This window comes from Camelina sativa, chromosome 11 (genome assembly GCF_030686135.1).
Source record: "Camelina sativa cultivar CO46 ecotype springtype chromosome 11, ASM3068613v1".
Lineage (NCBI taxonomy): Eukaryota > Viridiplantae > Streptophyta > Magnoliopsida > Brassicales > Brassicaceae > Camelina > Camelina sativa.
The window spans coordinates 10,171,889-10,190,491 of record NC_141890.1 but is presented as its reverse complement, the minus strand read 5'-3'; the positions used below and the strand labels follow the sequence as shown (position 1 = coordinate 10,190,491).

Here is an 18,603-nt window from a genome sequence, read left to right as displayed (position 1 = left end):
GTTCCATTCCATCAATTGAAAAGAAACCTATCTCGTGAAATAAATGTTGAAATTGGTCTTTTTATATGTTCAGTAGACTATTTTTGATTGTGAATACACACTATTCCATGTTAAACCATTTTATTATCTTTCAAATATGTAGACTCGTTCTAAGGAGACAACAAGTGAACCATAATCTATAGTTTTAGCGAGTGGTTGACCAATATCGCCACAGGAGAAATACATTAACTACGAACTGGTCATTGGTCAAACTCTGCCTTTTGGTCATACATTTTTTAATTATTAATTCCTCTTTGTTCACCTGTAAATGTGACAAACTAATGAAACTTATATATATACATTAGATCACCCCTCCAGAACAAGAAAAACAAGAGAGAAACAAAAATAAAAATCAACAAAACGAGATTTGAAAATCTACAGCAATCTCCTCCTTATGGCGTCACTGCAGGCTTCAATATTTATGCTTTCTACTTCTTGTTCTTATTGCACAAGAACAAGATCAGCGGTCTCAATCCCAAAATTACCTAAATTTAATGTCTCAATTCCGCAAATACCGATCAAGAACCGGAATTCCAGAGTCGAAGAACCGAGTTTTCGGTTGGATGGGTTTGCTGAAAATATCGATATTTCGCTGTTAGAGAGACAAGGGCAGAAGAAGAGAGCGTGCGATGATCAGGTCTTGCAAAGGTCCCGGCTCATGGCGGTTCTTGAAGAAGTTATAGATAGAGTAGAGATGCACAAGAACATTGGAGAGCAACGCAATAACTGGAACTCTCTTTTGCTCAATTCCGTCAACATGATCACTCTCACTGCCGCTCTGATGGCCGGAATTGCCTCCATGAACGCCGTTGGAGGAGACTCTGTTTCCGCGGTGAATATAGCTTCTACGCTTTTGCTGGCTTCTGCCACAGGTTTAGCTGCCTTGATGAACAAGCTTCAGCCGTCGCAGCTTGTGGAAGAGCAGAGGAACGCGACGAGGCTGTTCAAGCAACTGAGAAACAGAATCGAGATGGTTCTGAGGGAGAAGAGCGAAGATGGAATCAGTGAAGCTGACGTGAAAGAAGTGATAAAGAGAGTGCTCTGTTTAGACAAAGCTTACCCACTTCCTCTAGTCGGTACCATGCTCGAGAAGTTCCCTCAAGAATTCAAGCCAGCGAATTGGTGGCCCGAAACAAAACCCGAAGTCACTCATCCCATAACCGAAGCCAACGGGTGGAACTCGGAGCTAGAGATGGAGATGAGAGAGGTGGTTGAGATTATTAAGAGTAGAGATGCAGAGGAGTACGATAAATTAGGTAACGTGGCCTTGAAATTAAACCGGGTTTTGGCCATCTCTGGACCGGTGTTAACCGGAATAGCTGCTGTAAGTTCTGGTTTTATAGGCCATGACTCAGCTTTAGCTGGAGTAGTAGCAACGACGTGTGCTTCATTGGCTGCCGTAGTGAACACGTTAGAGCACGGAGGTCAAGTAGGGATGGTGTGTGAGATGTATAGAAACTCTGCCGGATTCTTCTCTCTCTTGGAAGAAACGATCAAAACAGAGAGAACAGAGGATGCGCTAGTTTTCGAGACAAAAGTAGCGTTGAAACTTGGGAGAAGCTTGTCTGAACTTAGAGATCTCGCTAGAAGATCGAGCTTATCTCGGTTACAAGGATCATCCATTGATGAATGCGCAAGCAAGCTCTTTTGATTAGTCTATAGACAAAATAATATTTCATTAATTCGTTTTTGAGTATAGAGAAAAATAATCGATGTTTCTTTGACTTGCTGTACAAACCTGAATATAATAATGCAATTTCATTTCGCATTTTTGACCGGTTCATCGAAAAACTAGTTACCTAGATCCCTTTTTAGGGTTGGCTTTAAATAGATCAGAGTACTCTACGTCTCTAATGTCTCTTGTTGATAATTAAAGAGTTAGTCTCTTTATAAAATCTCTCTCTTTCTCCGAGAATGAAAACAAAAAATAAGATCCAGAGGATGGCCTCTCTTGCCGTCTCTGCTACTACAATCACTCGATCAGGTTCAAAAAGACATCTCCATTGCTGGTCCCATCTTCCACTAGATCTCCTTCGATTGCTTTTCGAACGCCTCGGATTTGCGGATTTTGAACGAGCCAAAACTGTTTGTTCATCATGGCGATCAGCTTCGAAAATATCTGAGCCAAATAATGAGATCCCTTGGATGATTCTCTTCCCAAAGGACAAAAATTACGGTATCTTGTTCAATCCTGAAGAAAAAGAAAAGCAATACAAAACTCAAGATCTTGGCAACGACTTTGGGAAGAGCTTTTGTGTGGCGACTTGTAGAAGCTGGCTTCTCATGCTAGACGATCGAGGTTACATCAAGGATGTCCCTCAATATAAGTTCTATATCTTACATCTTTTAACACGCGAGCGGATCAATCTACCGAGTTTTGAATATGGGATCACCTCTCCGGTATTATGGGTAGACGAGAAAACCCAAGATTACTTAATTATAGGAATGTTTGGTGAAGTAAATGCGGTTTCTTTCAAGAGAGGAGATAACTCGTGGAAAATAATTCCGTATTTGTTAGGTATTGACGAGTGTTTTAAAATGGTATACAAAGATCACAAGCTTTTTTGTTTCAACTATTTTAAAATCCGTATTCACGATTTCTCTGGAGAAATTCCTTTGGAAATTTTCAGAATTAGCGTACGTGAATGCCTACCAAGATCAGTAGGTCTTACCATCTACTTCAATGGTAATCTTTCTGAAGAGAAGTATCAAGAAAACAATATCTTCATCTACAATCTCGATTCGAAGAAGGTAGAACGACCACATAAATTTGTTTTTTCCTCCGTTCCATTCTCTAGTGCACGTTGGTTCTTTCCAAGTTTCAAACGAGATTAATTATTCCTATCAATATATTTTTGTTTTATGTATTTTTCTTTTTCATATTTTTTTGTATTAAACATATACTAATATTTTGCTTTGAGGTTCAAGATTACTGTTTTCTATTTATTTTTTGTTCTTTATGCTATAAAAGACTATACGCCCATCTTAATAAACGACTCGAGCTGGCTTTCAAATATTTTTTGTTCTTTGACTAGTTATTGCATCCTTGTGCCACTATCTTCTAAGCTTCAAATTCAATTTCTACGAATAAGTATTTTCCCTGTAAGAAGCTTTGAATAATGTCACAGCTTTCAGTGCCTGCACTTTGTGATTGACGGTGCTAGTTTGGCTTGTTGTGGATATGAAGTTGTTTCGTTCCGTGCTTTTGACTCTAGGAGGGAGTTCCTAGAGTGAAGAAGCATTGCATGCCTCATTACGCTTGGTGATTCCGCAGTCGCTTGATCCGCACGTATTACCGTTGGAAGGGCTGTCTGTCTCATCGCCTTCTGGTCATCCGCCTTTTCCCTTTGTTCATTTATCTTCTTAGCTTCACTTAATGATTCTCTTTTAACTTGTATCACTTCATCTTCTTCCTTGAGCTTTGCTTATGGATTGAATTGATGATTTGATTCAATAATGTGCTTCATCTTCTACCACGTGGTATGATGCCATATTTTTTTCTTTCTTATTTGTGGCATGGGGCCATGTATTAGTTATGCTTCATTGTGTGACTTTAACTTTTAAAATGAATATCTATATTCTTATCAAAAAAAAAAACAAAAAAAAAATTTAAATGATTGCATTATTGTCCAACTTATCCAAATGAGTTCCATCTTACATAAAACTGAGTTCGCCCTAATTTTTCTCTCCCAGGTACGAACATCGAGGCATCATTTCAACCATCCTCCTCCGACGCCGGTGAGCTCTCTGCTCGCCGGCGTCGGGAAATATCGGTTTCCGTTTCTATGTCAAACTTCTACTATCCCTTTACCTCGATCTCCATTTCTTTTTTCCCCTTTTTAGCTCTGTTTTAATCGTTACAAACCCTCACCGAAGAACCCAAGCGGCGAATAAGGCTTGTTCATCTCCGAAGCTAGGCGGAGGTGGAGAACAACAATCTCTACCCTCTGTGACTATATCAGCCAGTCCGCCGGGAGTTTCAGAGTTCCCCTGTTCCTCATTGCCTAGATCCGGAGTTCGACTCGTCTCTGTTGAACCTCCTCGTCCCTCATCACCTGAGTCTTACGCGACAGAGACGACGGCGATGGCTTGTGATGAGTGTTACAGCGTTGTGTTTTTCCTCCGAGAGTGGTCCCCCGACTCTTCTCCCTGAAACCGCCTAACAAATAGTGATCTAGACTATCATTCTCTAAAGTACAGGTCTGCTCTTAACCACCCTTTGTCTACCCTTAGCCAACTTAGGTGGTGTTCCCTGGAAGCTTTTGTCCGAAGACTGCAAATAGCTCATAACATACCTTGGCTGCTCTGGTTATACAAAATTTTGTTGAGAACCCTGCCATTAGTTTCACCTAGCTTTATGGAATATGAGTTTATAAGCTTCACACTGAAAGGTTTTTTGTGCCCAACTATTATGTCTATGAGAAACTTGCCTAGTAAAACATCTAGGATTCTTACTCATGTTGTGAAAGGCTTGAAGAAGTTCGGCATTATGATCATGTCGCTTAAGAGCGGTGATTACCGAAGCTTCTTCAGCCCTTGTTTCACATACCCGGTTCCTGATCCCACCTATATGCATTTTAACCTCGTATGGGATATGTTTTTTACCCTCAAGAGTTTGGAACCTAAGCTTCACCCACCCTCTTTCAACCAAACCATGCCCGTGTTGTCCAAAACTAAATCGACCAAGCCTACTCTGCCTTTTCTTTGGTCTTACTGGCTACATGCTTTGTGTGGATTTCTTAATCTCCTTGGACAAGGGCCCCAAGTGAGAGAGAACCCACCTGTATTGCTACAGTTTGACCTTTATCATTGGCTTATGGTTTTAGTTTTCCTTGGAAGATCTGTTTGTATTGGCTTAAAGTCTTATGGTCTATCGCCCTGCTCCCCAAGTGTCTCACTCGACGACTTCAAGCTTCTCTACTTCATTGCCTCCTCCAGCTCTCGGACCCTATGGTTTGAAGACTACCCTTGGTCCAATGGAAGATACCTTCTGACCAGGGCTCTAAATCATCCTACCTTGGACCCAATAACCATGATCCTCAGAATCCCTGCCATCGCACTTCTAGTGTACCTCGTCTTGGCGAGCGTTTTGGCTTTGGATCCTCCTACAACGTCTAAGTGTCTTTTGACCTTGACAATTCTGTCATCCATTGGTTCATTCGATGATGATCTTTCGAGTATCCATGATCTCTCATGTTTCTATCTGCTTCATCGCATTTTCTCCATAGCTCTCATGGTGTTCACCTCGAAATCTTTTATTTTCTTGCTTATGGTATTGGCGAATACCTACTCTTGTAACTCTTTAAACTTTGGGATCTTTGAGTCTCCACTTTGTACCTTGATTTGATTTGAATGAATGAAATCATGTGTTTGTCCAAAAAAAAAAAAAAGAGTTCCATCTTACATTTACATCTTGCAGTATTGCCCATCTTGCATAATTGGATTTATTGTCCAACTTTCCACCGATAATTTATATGCGATAGAAAAATTGACATCAAGTTGATGAGTTTACAATCAAGATTTCTTAACCATTGGATGAGTTGAATTATACAATTGTGTAGATGCAAGAATTTACAGTAACGATGGGGTTTCAACACTACCTCACTATTGTTGAAAACAAGTGTAAATTTTCATCCTCAATTTCAAATAAAAATCAAACAATTCAAAGTAAAAAGTTTATATCAATTTCTCCATTCCCAATTTCCTCAATTTTATTAAAAGAATTCTTTCAAATTTTTGTATTGTCGGTCAAAAACACCATTCAAGCTCAAGTCTATGGAAGTTATTTAATTCAGTTAATTACTTCCAACATACTATCCTGCATACAATATATGCTTTACTGCGTACGTAACCACAAACATTAGTATGCAAAAAACCTAAAATCGGGCGAGTGGATCTAAAATCGGGCGAGTGGACAATAATGCAACCATTTCAATCTAAAAAACCTTGAGAGAGAAAATCGGGCGAGTGGCTCTCACGCGCGGCGATTTTCTCTCTCCTAAACTCCTCTTCTTTTGATCACAATCACTTGCACCGACGTCGGGTCCTCTGTCAATTCCGGTGAAGGTGAGGACCTCTCGGCCCATGGTTCTTCATTCGCGACTTATTGCATCTTCCAGGCGAAGCTGTTGGACGAAATCAAGGGAGCAGTGGAGAGGAGAAGAATCTGCGAGATGTTGATGGTAAGAGCTCTACCGGAGGTGTTGCGACACGGAATGGAAGAGGGAGATTCATGGCGAGGAACGAGAGAAGAAGGTAGATAGATCGATAGACCGGAGATTCTAGAGGTTTCACGGGATCGGTTATGATAGGGGAGGTAGTCTCCAATCCGGCTAAGCTAAGCCACCGTCGAAGGTCTTCTTATCTACTCCCTGCTGCCTCTCTCTCTCTCACGACTGAGCATGAAAACCTCCACGACAAAAGACAGATCGGATCTTTTCCTCCTTCTCAAAACGGTTCTACGGTGGCGGGATGACAACGGATCTTGGATCACCATCTCTGTTCGGTTACCGTCGTCCAGACTCACCGGAGGTCCTATTCCGGTTGAGTATCCGCATATGTGGACGGCGGCTGCAAACGAGTTTTTCGTTTGTAGATTAGGGTTTCACGATCCCCAGTTTAGTTTGGTACGTGAACCCGGCCGGTTTTGTTTTTCCATCGGTTCGGTTAGATATAAATGAGTTGGACCCCTTGAGATTTTTGTATGGGCCTACTCTGGAAATAGCCCATTGGGCATTATATTTTGTAAATTGAATACCCTTTAACAAAAAAAAAATCTAAAATCGCAAAATTAGTTTGGGTTTTTTTTTCGTAGTAAAAAAGCTTTTAATTATTATTTTTGACATCAAATTTTAAAAATGGAAATGCAAAGTTTCCAAAAGAGAGATTTCGAAGTGCAACGGAACGAGATTTCGAAGGCAAGAAGTTGATTTTCGATGAATGGTCCTTAGACTAGACCACCATACGAAAAAGTCAATAATCTTTGAAACTTTTAATATGGACCCAGAAAATAACGATTCCCTTCGATTTCGTGTCATGGGTGACAATTAAGACACATTTCGATCCAACTTTATTATATTTTGAGATTGAATTTAAATTATTTTCTTTTGTCAATTGTCAGGTTGTAACGATAGCGAAAACGGATATGTGGTTGTTGTCCCTTATCACCAATGACAACAAAGCGAATAGTCAAGTGTGTTATCCATTATGTAGATCCAGCGAAGATGAAGCGATTAGAACCACGCAATTTACTAGAAGTCAGCGAGCCGGAGAGGGACTAGAAGACTATTGGGCTAACGTGTCGTAGTATTATTATTTTTTTAACTAATGCGTTAGGATTATGGGTCTAACGTGTCGTGTTATTTTTTTCAACTAATGCGTCAGTGTCATTAGTTTCGTAAATTATCCGATATCTGTAAATCTCAAATTGGTCGAAATGCAAAGATTTAGCTATGTTTCGCATATGATTGCGTGACCCGTGTTTATAGTTTAGATTTGGAAGTGTCTGCCTATATATACTGCTAAGTTCAAGATTCTTGTTGAACTTCTCATTGTTTCACTCAGGTTTCAGGTTTGCTATCCAACTCTCAGGTTTGTGTCTTAACCTGTCACGCTCTGTTTTACTATAACGCTTTTTGTTCTCTTCTCTGTGATTGTCTTCTTCTCATATATCTCTTTTGTTTGGTGAAGGTTCAATCAAAGGATTCAGCTTCAACAGTTCTTCTTCATCAGACAAAAATACAATAAGTGAAAGTGATCTCTCAAGCCACATGACATTCCGTGAAACTTTCATCCTTGTGCTTCTCTTTGCAGTTTTAAGTGCAACGAGTCAACGAGTTTGCAATCCAGCGTGCCAAGCTAAAGAACCCTTCAACTGCAATGATGTGCAAATGTTCAGTCGAACTGATTTTCCAACAAACTTCACTTTTGGTGCAGCAACTTCAGCATATCAAGTATGTTCGTTATAATTATGTAATAAATAAAAATATTAGGAAGAAATTTCTATTTAAAAAAAAGTGATTTGCGTGTACTAGATTGAAGGTGCTGCGCATAGAGCGCTTAATGGATGGGACTACTATACTCATAGATATCCAGGTTTTGTCCTTAATTTTGATATGTAAATAATTGTATATATATATATATACACACACATATATCATATTTTTCCTAAAAACACATATATCATACATGGGTTATCGACATGTCTATACAGTCTATACATTTTGACAAATATGTTTGCTCACAATATAGACGTTTTCATCTAGCAGAAAGGGTTCCAGACCGCACTACGGGAGATCTGGCTTGCAACTCCTATGAGCTTTATAAGGTTTATTTTATTTTATTTATCCTTGTTTACACAATCACTTGGAATGAAATTTGATCGGGGAAGTTCATTGCGCTATAGGAGGATGTCCAATTATTGAAACGCCTGAATGTTCAAGCTTACAGATTCTCTATAGCATGGTCAAGAGTCCTACCAAGTAATATTATCCTCATTCTTATTCCAAATCTTCTAATTGGGCTTTAATTGTTTTAATCACATTTTTACTCTCTCTCTCTCTCTTATGTATATATCGCCTTCTTAGAGGGAAAGCTGTGTGGAGGAGTGGATGAGAATGGAATAAAATATTACGACAACCTCATCAACGAACTGAAAGCCAATGGTAATTATTTCTTGATTATAATTTTTACACATACATGTGGATTTTTCTTGTTATATTTTGGTATATATTTGATCATAATAATCAACTTGATTACACGCACACGTAGGCATAGAACCATTCGTGACAATATTCCATTGGGATGTCCCCCAAGCTTTAGAAGACGAGTATGACGGTTTTCTAAACAAACGTATAGTGTAAGCAATTCAATAAATAGATGTTTTAACCAAAAATCTTTTATTATTTCTGTTGGTGGCAGAAGTTATACTTACCTGCCTTATTTTTTTACTAGACATTACATTTCTAAGCTCATGTATATCTTTATGTATGGTCATATATATAGGGAGGATTACAAGGATTACGCTGAGCTTCTCTTTCAAAGATTCGGAGATAGAGTGAAGTTTTGGATCACATTTAATCAACCTTACACGTTTGCATACAGAGGTTACGGAATTGCAATATCTCCACCGGGGCGATGCACAGGTTGTGAATTTGGAGGAAATTCTGGTACAGAACCTTATATTGTTGGCTATCACCAACTTCTTGCTCATGCTACAACTGTATCTACATATCGGCAGAAATACAAGGTATTCATACGAATAAAACCATATGAGTTATGTCATAGTTACACATTAAGTCTTCCTTTGTTTTGTTTTGTTTTTTTTTTTCTTTTTTTTATCAACCTTAACACAAATAATAACGTGATTGAGCTTTTTCGCTTCAATACAGTTAGTTTACACAAAACTGCAAGAAAAATAAATGTAGAAATAGAAAAAGACACTGCATGAAAAAACATATATTTCACATCCACGTCTTACTCTTTGTTTCTTTTTTTTTACACAAATGCAAATAAAAAATGATTAAGCCTTTATAAGCAGGCTTAACAATGTGCAGGGGTTACAAGGAGGAAATATTGGAATAACTTTAATCGGAAGATGGTTTGTTCCTTTAAATGAAGCAAGCGTTTCAGATCAGATGGCTGCGGGGCGAGCGTTTGATTTCATTGTTGGATGGTTCTTGGATCCTCTGGTATATGGAGATTATCCGAAGACCATGAAAGATACCTTAGGAGAAAGATTGCCAAGATTTACAGATTTAGAATCTCAACTAGTGAAAGGATCCATGGAGTTTCTAGGTTTAAATTATTACTACACACAGTATGCAACTGATTCATTGCAACCCATTTCGACACCACCAAACATCCAAACTGATCCAAGAGCGAACTTAAGCAGTATGTTTATCCATCATTTTTTTTTATTCATATTAATTAAATGGTATTTTTCTGTCTAAGAATTGGGAATTTTACAGTATCTGCATGCATGCATGTCTACGTAAACTGGATTTTAATTTTTTTTTTTTTTTAATAAGCAGCTTCTCGTGGTGGAGTTCCAATTGGTGTTCAAGTGAGTATCAATTTTTAGTTTTTAACTAAAATATTTATCATATAAAATAGAGCTCACAATAATACAAAAATTATATCAATAATTCAAACGATTTTTTACAGAGTGATAATATTGTGTATTATCCTCCTGGGCTCCGTCAAATTCTAAACTATATCAAAGACAATTACGAAAACCCACTTACCTATATCACTGAGAATGGTAATATATATGATATATATATATATATATATTTATATATAAACAAGTTTACTTAACAAAAATATATGAATTACATGTTAATTATGAACGTTACAGGATTTCCTACTTCTGGCAATCTAACACTTGCTGAAGCACTAGCAGACCAAGGACGAATTGAAAGCCACTGTAGTCATTTGTCTTGTCTCAAATGCGCAATCGAGTACGTTATCTGTGATTTTTGAAAATTACTTGTTTGATCTTTATATCAAATTTGGTAGTTTTATACATGGAAAAAAAAATCAAATGATATTCATATCAATAAATCTTGTATGTAGGGATGGATGCAACGTAGCAGGGTATTTTCCATGGTCTTCGATGGATGTTTACGAGTTCAGTAGTGGTTACACAATCCGTTTTGGTATGAATTGGGTGAACTTCACTAATCCAGCTGATAGAAGGGAGAAAGATTAGGCTAAATGGTATTCTAAGTTCAACATGGAAAGAAGTGAAGAGAAAAGATAGAAGCAGGGTAATTTTCTTCTATTTACATCTTCCCTCAAAATTTGAAACTGGAAAATTCGAAAGCAAAGTTTATACATCTTCCCTCAAAATGCCTTTTTCCCTTTATACATATAAAGGGAATATATGTCTGTTTCAGTCATAAAGTCTGTTTAACTCTGTTACACGTTTAATATTCTTCTTAGTTTTTCGTTTCCTGCTCTTTATTTTACATTTTTCTTCGAATTCGCGTGGCGCTGTTTTTGTCTTAAAGACTTTATTGCATCATCTTTATATGCCAATTAATACCGTATCCCACTTATACCTTTGGCTGGTTGTATAGAAAACGTATTTATAATATCATTTCTAATTTTTAAAACTAGAATAACAAATGATATGACTAATTTTTTTTTGTCTATAATGTTGAAAGGACAATAAAAATAATTATCTAAATAAGTCCAACAAGATGTTATCATTTTGATTCATGGTTAACATGCTAGAAAAATGAGCCGCTTAAAAGATGAACTTTAATTGAATAGAAGGAAGTTATTATGTGTGAGAGAAGGGTAAAATGCGTATATTTCAATTTTCCAGTTTAAGACAATGGAGCCATCAATTGTCTCAATATAGGCCACTGCTGCTTGGTAGAGCCGTATAGGTATAGCTTTGACTTTGTACGTTTCTTCGACTAAATTATTTGATTCAAGTTTAAACGTATATCGACAATTACCATCTTGTTCACTGAATCATAGCACTTTCTATCTCAAACGTATAATTTAAATATTCTTGTTGAGAGACATCAGTAGGGTAATTTAAACGTATATCGACAGTTATCGAGTTGAATTATCGAATTTGGTTATACCAACTGTTGTTGTCTCTTCGTGATATAGTAAAATTTTCTTAAGTGGCATATTTATTTAGAAAAATAAATAGGGAAAATTACTACTTGAGATGCAAACTGAGATGAATTAATTAATAGCTTAAAGTTTAAAAGGGTTTGTTCAATCCTGAAGGAAAAAAAAAGCAATACAAAACTCAAGATCTTGGCGATGACTTTGGGAAGAGCTTTTGTGTGGCGACTTGTAGAAGCTGGCTTCTCATGCTAGACGATCGAGGTAACATCGAGGATGTCCCACCCTCAATATAATTTCTATATCTTACATCTTTTAACACGCGAGCGAATCAATCTTCCGGTTTTTGAATATGAGATCACCTCTCCGGTATTTTGGGTGGACAAGAAAACCAAAGATTATTTACTTATAGGAATGTTTGGTGACAGAGAGGAGATAACTCGTGGAAAATAATTCCTTATTTGGTAGACAAAGATCACAAGATTTTTTTGTCTCAACTATTATAAAATCTATATTTACGATTTCTCTCTAGAAATTCCTTTGAAATTTTTCAGAATTAGCGTACGTGAATGCCAATGCCTACCAAAATCACTAAAGTCTTGGCATAAGACCTATGGGATCACGGGGTCTCCCATATTTGCCTACCATAAGGTATAATATAGTAGTCACTGTACGTGGAGATGTGTTATTTGTTAAGAGCCAACGTCCGCCTATGATGCGGATATCGATCCTAACATCCAAACCGTTGAAACAAATCTTGTACCACATCCTGTACCAGAAGTACGAGAAGGCCCTATGACGCGATCAAAGAATAAACAGCTAAGGAAGAGGTTTAACCTAGCCGTTCAAGACATCGTAAGCTCCCTAGAGCTGAAAGACGTTAACTGGTCTGTACCACCATCATGCCGCCACAACGGATATGATTACATTGCCGAGGAAGAGCTTGCTGAAGACTTCACCCAAATGAGCCTTGATCAAACCAGTTACCCAGGTATGAAACCTCTTTTAGCAGGTCAAGGAACCTCAAGAATTCAAGAGAAGACATTGGAGCTGCAAGAGACGTGTGATACAAGCTACACCTCCGAAAGCGATCAAGATAGTGAAGATCAAGACCAAGACATAGAGGGCATGGACGAGCATCAAGAAACTGATCAAGATATTCTAGAGGAACTCCTAGAAGACCCCTACTTCAAGAAACAAGCCAAAAAACAAGTACAAGACAAAACTCCTGAAGTAGTTCATCGAGTAGTACAAGAAGTGGTTCAAAGAACATCTATTGGGCCTAGAACGCATCCATATAAGTCCTATTAAATATTTTCGATCCTTGTAGGTTCCACCAACCCCAACAATGGCTAGAAGGCGTGCTCATCAAGAGAGATCAAGTCTAATTTAGTATTATCTTTAATTAGTTTATTTACTTTCCAAAAAAACAATGGTTTTGTGTATGATTTTCTTTGTTTTCCTTTATTGCATTATTTTGCATTTATTTTCAGCCTTAGGGCTAGCTGAAGTACTCTTATAAAGTCCCCTTGCAGCAGTTATACGATTTTTCACTTTTGATATTAATAAAACGCTGAATTTTCTTATTTCTTCTCTTTAAGTGTACTTGAGAGAATAAGATTGTTCTTTGTCTTGTGTATGAGATTCTACAAGGCTGAGTTTGTGTACTGTATCAGAGACCAATCACATCTCTGTGGTGTACTTCAATCTGCCAGTACTTCCCCTTTTATCGATCCCACACGAAAGAAGCGACCGCCATCGTGTTAGTACATAATCGACCATATTTCCTTCACAAGAGAGAAGCGACCGACATCTTGTGAAGCCATCATCTCTATCTGGTACAAGTCTCACCACCGAGTCTTGTATCATCTGGTATCAGAGCACAGTTCACGCTGTTCCCTTGCCAGATTTATCTTTTCCATTTACTCTTATTTGATATTTAGCTTTTGTTTTTGATTTAAAAAAAAAAACCTTGTCACAGCCTTGTCTCTAGGTTGTTCGTCTCACATTAAAAAAAAATTATTATTATTATTTCGTTTTTAGCTTTTGTTTCATTGCTTTTATTGTCTAATACTGCTTATCAATCGTAATATTTCAAAAAAAAAAGTTTCTTTTTATTTTCTTTGGGATTTTCTTTTCAATTCATGTGGTATGCTGATCCTTTGTTGTTTTTGTCTAAGCGCAGATCCGTTTTAGACACTCATTATGAGAGAAAACGCAGATATACCCAAGGACCCCATGATGCAAATGATAAGAACCCTCACAGAGCAGTTGAGAGGGCTTGGCGATAGGATAGACCGTTTAGAGCAACCTCAGGCAAGGGTTGACGTTGGACCAGTTCCAAACCGAAGGAATGTCCGCGATAAGGAAGAAGAATCCATTGACCTGGATGATGATGATGACCCACCACCAGATCCATTAAGGCGTTAACATCAACGGCGAGAAAATCCTTTGATGCATAATCGCGCTCGAGAGGTAGAACTTAGAGAACAAAACCGAGATGTCAAACTGATACCTCTTACTTTTGCATAACCGAGATGTCCAAATTTCCACCGATAATTTATGTGCGATAGCAAAATCGACATCAAGTTGATGAGTTTACAATCAAGATTTCTTAACCATTGGATGAGTTGAATTATACAATTGTGTGGATGCAAGAATTTATAGTAACGATGGGGTTCCCGATGGTTACACTATGTCACTATTTCTGAAAACAAGTGTAAATTCCCATCCTCAATTTCAAATAAAAATCAAACAATTCGAAGTAAAAAATTTATATAAATTTCTTCATTCCCAATTGTGAGGTTGTTAACCGATCGAAAATTGAAAACCAATAGAACTCGTCTTTACTTCTTCGTTATTTGATTGAATCAGAAAGTAAAAAAATATAAAAGAACGACACCAACGATTTAACGAGTTCACGTTCCTTAACCGGAAATGCTACTTCTCGCCGGAGATACTTCTCCGGAATCCACTAGAAACTTTGTGAGGACTGTTTTTGTTACAACGCTCTCAAGCTTTCTCTCTCTACTCTCTAACTATCAAATCTCTCCAACCTCTCTGTAACAAACTCTCAGATACAGAGAAGAAGATAATGATGCGATTAAGAGATCAAACAGATAAGACCTTATAACCTCCGTTGACTTCGACGACTTCAACGTTTTAGTCTTCCACCTCACGTGCATCACTTGAAAGCTATCCCTGAGCTAACCCTCTCTTCTGCTGAGAGTCTTCCTCACACTTAGACACATTTCTGAAGAAACCATAAGAACCACAACTCACAATTCTCCACCTTGGTTCGAATGGTTTTCTGTATCACCTCTTCTAGTACTTGGATTCCCCTCCGGTTACTGAGTTTTACCCTCAGTTTTCTAATACTCGGAGCATTTGAAGTGCTCCCTCCAGTGTATCCACTGGTACAACCTTAATGAAAATTTCAGCCGGATTGCATTCACCTGCAATCGTTATCACCTTCACAATACCCTCGTTAATGATATCCCTGATAAAATGCAACCTGATATCAATGTGCTTGGTCCTCTCGTGGTGCACTGAGTTCTTTGACAATGCAATAGCACTCTACGAATCACTATGAACCTCCATGAACTTCTGTGGGAACCCGAGTTCTTCAGCCAAACCTTTTAACCAAATAGCTTCTTTAACCGCTTTAGTAAGAGCCATATACTCGGCCTCTGTTGAGGACAGAGATACAACCTTTTGAAGTATCTACTTCCAAAAAATAGAGTTCCCTCCTGCTGTAAAAACATACCCAGTAGTGGACCTATGACTATCACCATCACCAGCATGATCTGCATCGCAATATTCCCTGATCAAGAAGTTTTCTTGCTTTCTGAAACATAACTTCTTCTTCTCAGTACCTCTCATGTACCTCAAAACCCACTTAGCCGCCTGCCAATGATCCTTGAGTGGTCTACTCATGAATCTACTAATCACACCAACCGGATATGCTAGGTCTGGCCTCATGCCTATCATAGAATACATGATAATACCAGCAATATTGGCATAAGGAATCACTTTCATCCTTTTAAACTGTTCTTCATATTCCGTATCAGTAGCTGCTCGAAGATTGAAATGAGCACCTAAAGGAGTCGCAACTGCCTTGGCTTGATCCATCCCGAAAGTTTTCAGAACTTTCTTAACATAACTCTCCTGAGACAGAGTTTAAGTTCCTGCAACTCTATCTTTCTCAATCTCCATTACAAGAATCTTTTTAGCTTCTCCTAAATCTTTCATTTCAAACTCATGACTTAGCAACCTCTTCAATTTTTCTACATGACTTTTGTTCCTAGAAGCTATCAACATATCATCTACATATAACAGTAGATAGATACGACTCCCATCTTTGAACTTCCTCCAATATACACAACTATCATAAGCACTTCTCTCATAGGCTATTCCCCTCATAAACTCATCAAATCTCAAGTTCCACTGCCTAGGAGACTGTTTAAGGCCATATAGAGACCGATTCAGGAAACATACATGCTCAGGATGTGACTCATCAACAAAACCCTCAGGCTGAGCCATGAATATATATTCATCAAGGAAACCATGCAAGAATGCGGTCTTCACATCCATTTGCTGCAACTCCATGTTAAATTGAACCACCATTGATAGCAGATACTTGATAGAAACATGTTTAACAACCGGTGAAAATATTTCAGTATAATCAGCACCTTTGGTTTGAGAGTACCCCTTTGCCACTAGTCTAACCTTGAATCTGGGAACTTCTACTCCAGGTATTCCTGGTTTTCTAGTGTAGATCCATCTACAACCCACGAATTTATCTCCTTTTGGCTTATCTCCAAGATCCCATGTTCGGTTCTTTTTCATTGAGGACATCTCCTCTTTCATTGCTTCATTCCACTTATCCCAATTCGGATCAAGAAGAGCCTCCTTATAAGAACCAGGTTCAGACCTCCCTCCATCCTCTGTATAATAAGCAAATCTCACCATGTTTGACTCACTATACTTCCTATTTGCTTTAATTGCTCTTCTCCCTCTATCTCTAACCAGTTGATAATCACTCAAATCTTTTGATTCAGAGTTTTCTTCTCCACTCTCATCTTGAGTAGTGTCTGATCTCGAGGGATCAATAGGAGCCTCATGCTCCTGCACTTGCGTACTCCACCTTGATTAACAGTATCTTGAGAAGCTCCACCTTGATCTGACCCATTCGTCTTCAAACCAAGATTCTTGAGGTCTACCTCCGTAATAATCACCTGTTGATCTTTACTGTGATCCTTATACTTCACTTCTTCTATAAAAATCACATTTCTGCTTATGACACATTTACCTTTGTCTGCTAACCAAATCTTATACCCTTTAACTCCTTCAGGATAACTTGTAAAGAATCCTCTCTTAGCTCGTGGATTCAATTTCCCCTAATCAATGTGTACATACGCAAGACAACCAAACCTCCTCAATCCACTCATATCTGGTAAACTAGAAGTCCATCTTTCCTCTGGTAGATCAAAGTCAATATTCGTTGAAGGTGACCTGTTGATCAAATATACTACAGTCGAAGCTGCCTCTGCCCAGAACTTTTTCTCCATACCACTTTTACTCAACATACTACGCACCTTGTCCATAATGGTTCGATCTAACTTTTCAGCCACACCATTTTGTTGTGTTGTGTAGGCACATGTCCTATGTCGAACAATCTCTTTATCTCTGCAGAACTTGTCGAAATACTGATTACAATACTCCAACCCATTATCAGTTCTGAGCTTCTTAACTTTTTTCTTAGACTGAACCTCCACCATTTTCTTCCAATCAACAAACTTCTCTAATTCCTCATCTTTTCGTTTTAGAAAGTATATCCATACTTTTCACGAATAATCATCAATAAACGATATGAAATACTGACAATTACCGAGTGAGAGAGGAACCCAACAAGTCGGAGTGCACATATGTCAGCTTCTCTTTGGACACATGCTGTGCTGGAGCAAAACTTACCCTGTGGTTCTTACCAAACACAGAATCCTCAAAGAACTTAAGCTCTTTAATCATCTCCCTATCCAAGCATCCTTTCTTAACTAGTACTTCCAGTCCCTTTTGGCTCATGTGGCCTAATCTACTATGCCACAAGACAGTTTCATCCTTTAAAGACTCAGAAACATGAAACTCTGGTATCTCTGCTTTTTCTTGCAGAATATATATTGTGTTTCTCTTCATTCCTCTAAGCAACATTGAACAGCCAATGATTATTTCCATAACTCCATTCTGGGATTTAAACCAACATCCTTTGTCTTCCAATGTACCTAAAGAGATTAAGTTCCGAGACATTGATGGCATGTATCTCACATCCGTAAGAACAATAGAAGTCCCATCTGAATTTCATATCTTCACACTGTCGACTCCTTTAACATGAGATACAGTGTTATTCCCCATCTTAACATACCCGGATGTTACTTCTTTAAAATCTGAAAATAACTCCCTTCTTGGTGTCATGTGAAAAGAGCAACCAATGTCTAGTATCCATTCCTCAGTTTTATCTCCTGATGCACTCAAACTCTCTTCTACTGCCATTAACACCATTGCTTGATCATGATCAGAACCAGACTTAGCAATTCCTGCTTCTCCTTTATCTGACCCTTTTATCTTGCTCTTGTTTTTCTCAAGCCACTTGTAACATTGCTTTTTAAAATGTCCCTATTTACCACATATCCAACAGACTCTTTTCCCATCCTTAGACTTAGACCGAGATCTACCTCTTCCTTTATTAGCCTGACCATTATATTTCTCCTCTGATCTACCTCTTGCAAAGTGTCCCTCTCCCACTGACTTACTATTCTGAGCTACCTCCCTCTCCTTATCCCTTGCAGCCACCATTACATCATCCAACCTTAACTTCTCTCTACCCATACTATACTTCAGTGTTTCTACTAAACTATCAAATCTTGCAGGTAAGGAACTCAACAGGATGATCGCTTGTACCTCATCCGATACTTCAATCTG

At 38.2% G+C, this 18,603-nt stretch overlaps 3 protein-coding genes across 30 annotated transcripts; all 3 read left to right on the top strand.

Moving 5' to 3' along the window:
- The first annotated feature begins 362 nt into the window (after nucleotides 1-362).
- On the top strand, nucleotides 363-1,809 carry LOC104722833 (putative F-box protein At4g22030). Its single transcript, XM_010441076.3, has one exon. The coding sequence runs from the start codon at nucleotides 434-436 to the stop codon at nucleotides 1,688-1,690; it is 1,257 nt and encodes a 418-aa protein (XP_010439378.2). The 5' UTR covers nucleotides 363-433; the 3' UTR covers nucleotides 1,691-1,809.
- On the top strand, nucleotides 1,791-6,814 carry LOC104722835 (putative F-box protein At5g66830). 2 transcript variants are annotated; one of them, XR_015571579.1, is made up of 3 exons: nucleotides 1,791-2,790; nucleotides 3,168-3,368; nucleotides 3,733-6,814. XR_015571579.1 is itself a non-coding variant. In XM_010441078.3 (2 exons), the coding sequence occupies exons 1-2, from the start codon at nucleotides 1,954-1,956 to the stop codon at nucleotides 3,192-3,194; spliced, it is 864 nt and encodes a 287-aa protein (XP_010439380.2). In that variant the 5' UTR covers nucleotides 1,791-1,953; the 3' UTR covers nucleotides 3,195-3,647. The 2 variants fall into 2 exon arrangements, 1 of the variants encoding a protein (XP_010439380.2); XM_010441078.3 differs by lacking the exon at nucleotides 3,733-6,814 and having other exon boundaries at nucleotides 3,168-3,647.
- Nucleotides 3,039-14,295, top strand: LOC104722836 (myrosinase 4). Of its 27 annotated transcripts, none has more exons than XR_015571558.1 (17): nucleotides 7,148-7,629; nucleotides 7,729-7,991; nucleotides 8,073-8,133; nucleotides 8,307-8,365; nucleotides 8,444-8,519; nucleotides 8,625-8,702; nucleotides 8,809-8,896; nucleotides 9,043-9,286; nucleotides 9,594-9,930; nucleotides 10,071-10,102; nucleotides 10,204-10,300; nucleotides 10,397-10,499; nucleotides 10,615-10,808; nucleotides 11,372-11,435; nucleotides 11,791-11,892; nucleotides 12,183-12,279; nucleotides 12,407-13,214. XR_015571558.1 is itself a non-coding variant. In XM_087473427.1 (13 exons), exons 2-13 carry the CDS (start codon nucleotides 7,809-7,811, stop codon nucleotides 10,748-10,750), a joined length of 1,494 nt encoding a protein of 497 aa, XP_087329553.1. In that variant the 5' UTR covers nucleotides 7,114-7,629; nucleotides 7,729-7,808; the 3' UTR covers nucleotides 10,751-10,990. The 27 variants fall into 27 exon arrangements, 2 of the variants coding, with proteins under 2 accessions (XP_087329553.1, XP_087329555.1); XR_015571561.1 differs by having other exon boundaries at nucleotides 11,791-12,279; nucleotides 12,407-12,840; nucleotides 12,959-13,214; XR_015571560.1 differs by lacking the exon at nucleotides 11,372-11,435.
- The last annotated feature ends 4,308 nt before the right edge of the window (nucleotides 14,296-18,603 follow it).